A 10,791-nucleotide genomic window follows, 5' to 3' on the forward strand; every position below is an offset into this window, starting at 1 on the left:
ATCTAAACTCTTGGTTCCTGGAATATAAACATTAACTTTTGTGGTTCCATCATTTATGATTTCTTTTTGTTTTTTATAACACCAACTTTATTCTCCATGAATACAAATACAGCAAATCACTTCTGTTTTAATTTGGAGTACACTTAAATCGTTTTCTTCTAGTGCTATAAGGTGTAAAGACAATGTTCTACACTGAAAAAAATTAAAATAGTATCCTAAACATAATGAGAAGAAAATAAGACTAGAGTCAAGGGGCATTTACTATTTCTTTACAGAGTAAAGAAAGGTTAGCTTTAAGGTCAAACAGAAAGCCCATAATCAAATTCACAACTTAGCTATACTTCTCTGGATAGAGAACAGCTACACTAAGGTACCTATAATTTGATCAAACAATATGTCTCAGTGTTGTGATTCTCCATAATTTTATAGCACTTACTATGTGACATGCCCTAGGACGGTGAGTCACTCTGGCATTTAACCAGTCTTTAGAAGGAACTTAGATGGAATAATTTCCCTTTTCACTGTGATTCTAAGTTGACAACCCTCAGCAAGGCAATCTGGAAGAAGGATGACTAAGGGACAAACATTCTTAAAATGAAGTAAGCATGCAAGGTACTAGCCTGTCATATGCAGCAATCATAAAGTTGAGGAGGAGGCTGATGGACTGCTCCACGCTGATTTGGTGAGTAGAAGGAAGGCGCTTGTTCAGCTGGTAGTAGACAGAGGAGATGACAGTTTCGAGGCGGGACACACTGATCTCAGTGGTATGGTCCAGTGTATTAAGGCCATTGTCTCGGAAGGCTTCAATCATGTTCCAGATATCAACAAGATGGACTAAAACACAAAGAAAATGAACTGTCAACAATTTAAAAGTTTTAATTCATCAGAAAGGTATAAAAACTTTTCATTTATTTACATCCAGCAGAATGGTGCAGGGTGGCAGAGCAAGATCCCAAAATACGCCAGTTTGGCGTAAGGATTATTTTGAGCTATTTTGACACTTGAAAAACAGCAGGTGCCAAGAAGGTCACGCTAAACTTCTTTCTTCTTCTGGAAAGCAGGAAATAAACTCCCAAGTGAAAGATGCCCTCCCTATTCCAAGGGGAAAGAAACATTCTTATCCCCAGAGACAGTGAATTGAGGCCAAGAGAAATCTGCACAGATTTTATTAAAATAACCCTTATCTTCCTTGAGACTCCCCATATATTTTAGTTATTTTTCCACAAGTGCTACTTCTTCTTCCCTAGTATATCAGCACTTAGGCCTCATCCTTCCTTCGGGTCTTCATTTTGCTATGGGGGCTCCAGGTACATGTAAAAATCTGTGTGCTCTTCTCCTAATCTGTCTTATGTCAATTTAACTCTCAGGCCTAACCAGAGACCCTAAGAGGGTAGAGGTAAGGTTTTGCCTCCCTTACAATAGCCTCAAAAATATATATTGTCAAATTGAACAAAACATCAAAGAGACAAATTCACAAGCTTAGTGGGAGCTATTAACACGTTTCTCTTAGTAAGTGATAGAGCAAAGGTACAAAGCCTAAGTGCAGAGGTAGACAAACATTACAACTGGCAAAGGAGGCATAATGGGCACTATATGAAATACTGCCCCCAGTGATTAGAGAATATGCTCTATTTTCAAGAACACAAACAATGTGTATGAAAATTGACCTTATCCTGAGCCATAAAGCTAATCTTGGCAAATGTCAGAGGATTCAAGTCATATCAACCATGCTCTCTGATCAAAATGAGATTAAGTTACAAATCGTCAAAAAGACCACTTCAGAGATTAAGAAACACAGTACTAGGCAATGTCCTTAATCTGATTAAGGGTATTTACAGAAAACTGCCCCAAACATATTACTTAATAGTAAAATGTTGAAAGCCTTTCCTCTGATATTGTGAACGAGGTAAGAAATGCCCACTATCGAATGTAAATTGGTACGGTAACTGTGGAAAACAGTATGGAGGTTCCTCAAAAAATTAAAAATAAAACTACCACATGAACCAGTAATTCCACTATTGGGTATTTGCCCAAAGAAAACGTAGACACTAATTCGAAAAGATACATGCACCCCTCTGTTTACTGCAACATTTATTTACATCAGCCAATATATGGTAGCATCCAAGTGTCCATTGATAGATGAATAAATAAAGAGGATGTGGTATACATACAGAATGGAGTATTATTCAGGCATAAAAAATAATGAGATTTTTACCATTTTCAACATGGATGGATGTAGAGGGTATTATACTAAGTGAAGTAAGTCAGAGAAAGACAAACACCATATGATTTCACTTATATGTGGAATATAAAAAAACAAAAGAACAAAAAACCTGAAACAGGCCCATAAATACAGAAAACAAACTGGTGGTTGCCCGAGGGAGGGAGATGGACAAAATGGGTGAAGGGGAATGAGAGATACAGGCTTCTAGTTAGGGAATGAATAAGTCATGGGAATAAAAAGAAAAGCATAGGGAATACAGTCAATACAGCCTTGTATGGTGACAGATGGTAGATACACTTGCAGTGAGCATGACATAACAAAGAGTTACAGAATCACTATGTTGTATACATGAAACAAATGTAACATTGTGTATCAACTACAATAAAAAAAAAAGAAATGGGGTGCCTGCGTGGCTCAGTCAGTTAGGCATCCCATTCTTGATTTCAGCTCAGGTCAAGATCTCAGGGTTGTGAGATCAAGACCCATGTCAGGCTCCGTGCTCAGCGGGGAGTCTGCTTCAGATTCTCTCCCTGTCCCCCTTCCTCTGCCCCTCTGCATGCTCACACAATCGTGCTCTTTCTCTCTAAAATAAATAAATAAATCTTTACCAAAAAAAAAAGGCAATGCCCACTATCATCATTTCTATTGTATTTTGGGTCCTAGCCAATATAAATAAGCAGTAATTAACCATGTGAGTTTCAGAAATGAAGAAATTTAACTGTCATTATTTAGAAATGACAAAATTCTACACGTAGAAAATCAGATTCTCCAGATAAATTACTAAAATTGATATTTGAGTCTAGAATGATTGCTAGATAGAAGATATAAAAGTCACTGTATTTCTATTACTAACAAAAATGAAATTTTAGAATACTATTTATAATAGTAGCATAAATCATCAAAGATTTAGGAATAAATCCAATGAAGGAAGTACAACATCTCTACAAAAAAAAAAATCTATAAATATAATTGGCAGAAATTAAAGACCTAAATAAATGGAGGGATATACCATGTTCACAGGAGGTAATCTGAAATTGGAAATATGGTGATTCTCCCCAGCTTAACCTATAGATTCAGTGCAGTCCCAACAAAATGCCACAGGGCTCTCCATTAAAAGGATCAATTTTACTATATGTAAATTATACTTTAAAAAAAAGAAATAAAAATGGAAAAAATCCCAGCAGAGTTCTTTGTTTTATTTTGTTTGCTTTTAGTAGAAATTGATAATCAGATTCTAAAACGTATATTAAAATAAATGTAAAAAGCCAAAAATGTCCCAATCTTAAAAAGAAAAACAGAACAAAGTAGGAAGACTTGCTCTATCTGATATTAAGACTTATTATAAAGCAGGGTGCCTGAGTGGTTCAGTTGGTTAAGCGTCTGACTCTTGATACTGGCTCAGGTCATGATCTCAGGGTCGGAACTGAGCCCTGAGTTGGGCTCCTTGCTTAGCACAGAGTCTGCCTGAGATTCTCTCCCTCTCCCTCTCTCTCTGCCTCAAGCCCCCTCACACTCTCACTCTGTCTCAAATAAATGAATAAATCTTAAAAAAAAAAAAAAGACATTATAAAGCTACAGTAGTGGTTATTGATAGGATAGACAAACAGACCAATGGGAGACAAGAGTCCAAAAGCAGGTCCTCTCATATATAGAAACTGCTATGAACATTCTTATATATTTCTCCTAATGAGTATGATGAAAGATTTTGGGGCAGTGAAGAAAAAGGTTGGTTTTTTTTCAATAAACAGTGTAGAGACAATAGAACATACAGGTGGACAAAACTGAAGTTTTACTCCTACCTAAACTGTACATCCACAAAAAAAAAAAAAAAATTTAGTCTGATTAAAGAATCCTAGGTGACAAAATCAAAGTTCTAGAACAATGCATCTTTTACTGTACATTACTAATGCCAGTAGCCAGGTTTCAGACTCTGAACCCTCCACACATAGACTACTGTTTCCCAAGAATAATTACAGGAAGAATTATTAAAATGGTTGTTGCTCTGACAGTGGTTTTTAAACTTTTTTACCACAACCCACAGAAATATATTTAAATCAACACCAACACACACACACACACACACACTCTTCTAGATATATAAAAAACAAAAGTTTCACAAAATACTTTTAGACTTACCACATAATTTGTGTTCTGATTTTTTTTTTCTCTTTTTTTCTTTATTACATGTTTTAAATTCTGGCTACAGTTCATCAAAATGATTTCATGAACCATTATTGGGTCACAACCCATAATTTGAAAAACAATGCTTTAGGAAACCAGAGACTTCAGTCAGGATGGCATGGTAAACTCTCTAGAGAGAATTTTATGCTAAGATTTCTGAAAATAACACTTAAAGTAGGGTAGAAGTATTCAGATGTAAAGTGACTTACCCAACATCATGTTTACAGTAAATGCCAAAAACCAGGACTAAAACTCATGTTTTTCCAATTCTAAAGCCAATGTTCTTTCCATTATACAAAACCATTCTTTATTAATACACACACACACACACACACGAGAAAAGTACAGTAAGTCTGACGTAAGTTTATCTTCATGGAAATTAAGAGAAAAAAGATTTTATGTGTCTGTGTATATATATATAGGCCTACATATATATACACACACACATACACACATACATATTTTATTTACTTATAAGTAGCAATTCTCATAGTGATTACTTATAGAAAAGGCTGATTCATGTTGTATTCATTTTAATCAAGAAAATTAACTTATTACACCTCTATCAGCATATTACTGTTTTTTTCTTCCAGAAGCTGATTATCGTATTAATTTTGTATAAAAGTTATTTAAAACAGGTGAGAAGAAGAAATCAATTCTCTCATTTAAAGTACATTAATACTATGCCAGCCTCAAAACCAGTTACATTATTGAATTTTGTAAACATTTTGAGGGACACACACTAAATGACAAGTTCTTTCCATGACAAAGCTTACATTTTAATAAACACTTAAGACAAAAACAATTCAATTAACATTACAATATGACTAAAAGATACTAAAACCTTTTATTTTCTATTACTGAGTGCACTATCCAGCTATCACAGAAATTAGCTGAAATGACTTACGGTTGCATCGTTTTTGTACAAATCGTAATTTGCAAGCTGTTCTATAAGTTGATAGTCGTATGACATCAAAATTCTGAGCACCTGAAAAAAGTACAAACAACAGATGTTCAACGGGATTTACCACTGAATTTCTCAATGCTGGGAAGTGACTATTCCACAGCGTGTGCATGGGCCATATATCACATGTCAACCAGGCCTTCTTCTGAGAAAACAAAAGGGGTCAGGAAGGGTTAGGCACACTTTCTACGTGACCACTCCATGCCAGCAGTTTTGCCTACCTTATCCTGTCTGCCAGCCTGACAAAAACCCTGATGGAGAACACTCATAACCTCAGTGAATCTTTCCTTCTATACCACTTCTACAGGAAATACTAGGAAATCAATGGTAAGCAGCTGGGAAAGGGAAATCCCATCCCCAATTAACCAAACAGAAAGAGTAGTAATCTGATCAGTCAGACTGCAGGACATTTATTGGGCCATGTTTGCTAGTGGAGAAGTAACGACAGGAAAACGTCAGTGCATATGGTATAGAACTCACTCTCTTCAGATGAGGAATGAAATAGGGCAAATATCACACAAGCCCAAAGGGAACTAGTTGAGGAAAATGGGAAACCCCACAAGCTCCAGCCCCTGAAGTTCTAGGTGCTATTCAAGAATCAAGTATTACTCTTTGTCATTTTTCTCATACATTTACCTTCTTCTGAAGCAGTCATCTTTCCTGGTTTCTATAAGGAAAATCCTCATACACTGCTCTAAGAATAGCCTTCACTTTTAAAAAATTTCCCTTATGTAAGTGTCATGTTGATTTCCTGATCAGAAAATATGGTAGTTTGGCACATAAAAAATGGAACAGAATGCCCCCAGTGAAGAAACTAAAATGATTATGTTATCCCTTTGGATACTGTGAACTAGAAAAGATGACTCTTCACTCTATTATCATTCATTTTGAGAATATTTCCTTATAAGAAATACACTGAAATGTCACTTTAATACTAATGTCATACAGTATATTTCAAGCTTATCAAGAAATGGTACAAAGGGTCCTAACTAAACACATAGGCAGAACTCTAGCCACAGGTGGAGAGCCCAGTGAAGCTCCTGGACGGACAGGAGACAATCTAAAAATACTGAGTATCCAAGAGGTACAGCGAAAGGATGAGAAAGGATTAACCCTTCTTTCCATATTATGACTCTCTTCATTCATGAGAATAGGATATCAACTTCTATAGTATAACCAGATCCCAAGAAAAGCAAAGAGTCAAATGGAAGGGTTTTATTGTATCTGCCTGTATCAGAAGCTTGTATCAGAGTCTCCTGGACAGGAACCTGGAATCTTCGTTCCAGGGAGTCCTATAATCAAGCTAGGTTTGGAAAACACATAACTACCCGACTCAGCTACAAGGTCTGGCTCATGCAACTCTCAAATTTACCTCACACCCAACTGCAATGAGTACGGGCTACATATAATTACCCAAACATGCCAAGCTCTCTCATCTGAGCCTTCATAAGTGCTACTTACTACTCCAGCCCTTTCTTCATCACATCACTGAACTGACTCAGCCTAGACATTGCTTCCTCCCAGACCCCTTCCTGGGCCCCCCATGCTTCCCCAATCATGGCCCCAACTGCCCTATCATTCCTTATTTCCATTTTCAGGAAAACAAGTTCCATGAAGGCAGAGACCATTTTATTGTTGTGTTGTTTGCTACTATATGCTCAATAGGACATAATAAAACTAGCACCTGAAATATTTATTGAATGAATAAATAACTGAAAGTTACAAAGTTCTGTGTTGTTGGTATAAAAGACTGACCTGCTTTCCCCCAAAAATATACCAAGTAAAGTCAAAATATTACACAAATTATACAATTTTGGAAAAGCTAATATAAGGAGATGATAAAAGTAGTGGGGAAAGCAACTCCTTTCCCTGTATAAACATGTTGATGCATGTAGCCTTCTTCAGATAGAACACAGGATTCCAAACTGCATTCTAGGGAGCCACAGGATTTGGTAGAGGTGCTCGACACACCCACAGAAGGTGTAAGGAAGTAAGTATATTTTGTTAAAAAGGCATTTAACTAAAGAGATGAAGAGAAGAGAAAGAGAAAGAAGAGAAGAGATAATAAACCTAGTAAATGTAAGGATAGTAACATTTCTGAATTGTCTGAAACCCTTACAACCATTTTTTTTAATAAAGATTTTTATTTATTTATTTGACAGAGAGAGATACAGCGAGAGAGGGAACACAAGCAGGGGGAGTGGGAGAGGGAGAAGCAGGCTTCCTGCTGAGCAGGGAGCCTGATGCGGGGCTCGATCCCAGGACACTGGGATCATGACCTGAGCCGAAGGCAGGCGCTTAACGACTGAGCCATCCAGGCGCCCCTACAACAATTTTTAATAAGCTAAACTTTTCAAGAGAGTAGGAGTCTGAATAAGTAACAAAAATAAACATAAATGACTTCCTTGTTTTTTTTGGCAGTATGATTAGAAACCCTGGGGATCAGAGATGAAGCCAGAGGTCCCAACAGAGAGGAAGGTACAGACCACAGAATGGTGACTCTGTCAGTGGGTGAACTAGAAACAGAAGAAAAAAAAATCCCACAAAAGGAAATGTTAGGGACACATGACTGGCTCCACCTAGATTTAGACTTAAATTTTTAAAGCAAACAAAGAAAGTGGTAATCAAGTAAGTTAGACAAAAGAAAAACTGACCATACAAAAGAACTATAAAGTCTAATTTGTCATGTTAAAAAAGGTAATACTAAAAATAGCATATATTTCATGAAGGAGGTGCTCTAAAACTGTCTAATAATCCTGTATTGCTTCGAATAAAGTTATAAATATTGATAAGCTCTGGACTTCATTTTAATTGATGTTAGAATTTTTAGGGTAGCCACAAAAAGAATAGAAAAAGAATATACAACCCACCACCAAGAAGACAGAAAAGTGGAATGGAAGGAAGAAGCTCAATTCATCTAAGGAAGGCAAGAAAGGAAGAAAAAACAACAGAGAAAGGACACAGTTTAAGCACAAAACAAGCTGGAAGAAAAAGTGAAATGTATCTGTATTCATAAAAAAAATTAAACAGGATAAATTCTTCAGTGAAAAAGCAAAGACTGTCGGTCACAATAGTTGTTGTTAAATAATCTAGCTTACACTGCTTACAGGAGATACACATAAAACATAAAGATACAGGGGCACCTGGGTGGCTCAGTCACTTAAGCATCTGACTCTTGATTTCGGCTCAGGTCATGATCTCAGGGTCATGGGATCAAGCCCCATGTTGGGCTCCACGCCCAGCGTGAAGTCTGCTTAGGATTCTCTCTCTCCCTCTGCCTCCCCACCCCCCCACACCAAAATAAATAAATGAATCTTAAAAAAAAAACATAAGGATACAGAAAGTTTTTTAAAAGAAAGAAAAGATACTGTATAAGGCATACTAACCAAAAGAAAACTGGTATAGCTATACTAATAACAACAAAATAAACTTCACAGCAAAAAGCATCACTAGAAAAAGAGTATACCTACATAATGACAAAATATCCAATTTCCTAGGTAGATGTAATATTTTAATACATGTGCATCTAAGAACAAAAGCTTCAAATCACTGTCAGAACTAAGGGGTAAAAAATTAAAGTCCATGATCAAAGCAGAGATTTTTTACAACTTTCAGTAATTAAGCGGTCAAATCAGTATGGACAAAAAGGTCTGAATAAAACATGTAACAAGTTAAATCTAAATAATGAAGAAATTATACACATTATTTTCAAGCACACATGGAATATTTACAAAAACATATAACAAAAAATATCACCAAATTCAAAGATTCTACAACAGCCTTCATTCCCTGACCCACATCCCAATTAAGCTAAATATTTTTTTAATTAAAAGTCATTTATTTGCAAATTTAAAAGGGTACTTCTAATTATTCCTAAGAGAAGTTAGAAACCACAGAGAAGTGATCATGAAAATGGCATCTATCGGAACACATGGAATGCAAAAATAGAAAATCACAGGAAAGAAGTTCTTAAGTGCTTACATAAGAGAGGAAAAAAGTCTGAAAATAAATAGCTCGAGTTACCCAACATAAGAAGTTGGAAAAAGAACAAGAGAATCGCCTGAAGTGAAAAGAAGAAAGTAATAAACACAATAGCACAAAATAATGAGGCAGAAACAAAGATACTTGGAGAGGATCAACAAAGCCAAAGTTCCTTCAAAAGACCGATAAAACTGACAAAATTTTGGAAAAGGACAAATAAAATCAGAATCTCTGAGCCGGGAGGCGTGGCATCAAGCATTTTGTAGATTCACGTATACTTTAGTACCAGAGTTAAGAACTACTGTTCTAACTACCACCTTTCATTTTTCTTAGTAATTTTATACCATATAAGAATCATAAGCTACCAAATTACTTGTATGTAATTTATTCCACTCTTCTTTCAATAAACATTTATCAAGCTACTGGGGCTACCAACATAAATAGATGTGATCCTTATTCTCATGGCACTTAGAGTCCATAAAAGAAAATACTAAGCATAGAAAGAATAGTAGGGCATTTAAAGTTACTGTCTAAAAACAGAAAGGCTTAAGAATATTATAGAAAGGAATAATAGTAAAGGTCACACAACATGAAAAAATACAACCTAACTAAATTATTAAATTATTAGGACTGTTTTCATGTTATACAGCAAAGTTGAGTCACTGTGACAGAGAACTCATCATATAGCCTGCAAATCCTAAAATATTTACTGTCTGACCCTTTAAGGAAAAGATTGTGAGCCCTAGCACTATATTTACAGAGTAAAGGAGAAATATATTCATCTCAAGAGAAACAGAAAACATCTGATAAAAGTCAATACTCATTCATGATTTAAAGAAAATAAGAGTAATAACTCTTGGTAAATTAGAACCCAGAAGTAGTTCTCTAACCTGATAAACAACACAAAACCTACAACAAATGTCATTTAAATAGTGAAATATTACTTCTATCAAGTCAAAAACAAGGCAAGGATGACTGCTATCCTCCCTATTCTTCAATATATCTGAGAGGGCGCCTGGGTGGCTCAGTCAGTTGAGCGTCCAACTCTTGATTTTGGCTCCGGTCATGATCTCAGGGTTCTGGGATCGAGCCCTGCATCAGGCTCCGTGCTCAGCAGGGAGTCTGCTTGTCCCTCTCCCTCTGCCCCTCCCCCTGGCTCATTCTCTCTCTCTCAAATAAATAAATAAAATCCTAAAAAAAAAATAAGTTGCAAAAATAGTAGTCAAAACCATTTTTCTTTAAAAATAATACAGTCCCAGGGGAGGAGCAAGATGGCAGAGGAGTAGGAGACCTAAATTTCGTCTGGTCCCAGGAATTCAGCTAGATAAGGATCAAACCATTCTGAACACCTACAAACTCAACAGGAAATCAAAGAAAAGAAGAGCAGCAACTCTGAACAGAAAAGCGACCACTTTCTGGAAGGATGACTGGATGAAGCTAT

The 10,791-nt window shown here is 36.1% G+C and overlaps 1 protein-coding gene across 1 annotated transcript; it reads right to left on the reverse strand.

The window, feature by feature from the left end:
- Positions 1 to 376: 376 nt before the first annotated feature.
- On the reverse strand, positions 377 to 6,019 carry LOC145718508 (dystrobrevin beta-like). The gene is made up of 2 exons (XM_081810009.1): positions 5,313 to 6,019; positions 377 to 834 (listed from the first exon to the last, which is right to left on the reverse strand). The coding sequence occupies exons 1-2, from the start codon at positions 5,479 to 5,481 to the stop codon at positions 590 to 592; spliced, it is 414 nt and encodes a 137-aa protein (XP_081666135.1). The 5' UTR covers positions 5,482 to 6,019; the 3' UTR covers positions 377 to 589.
- Between the last annotated feature and the right edge of the window lie 4,772 nt (positions 6,020 to 10,791).

This window comes from Leptonychotes weddellii, unplaced genomic scaffold (genome assembly GCF_054177405.1).
Source record: "Leptonychotes weddellii isolate Sample4059 unplaced genomic scaffold, ASM5417740v2 HiC_scaffold_1674, whole genome shotgun sequence".
NCBI lineage: Eukaryota > Metazoa > Chordata > Mammalia > Carnivora > Phocidae > Leptonychotes > Leptonychotes weddellii.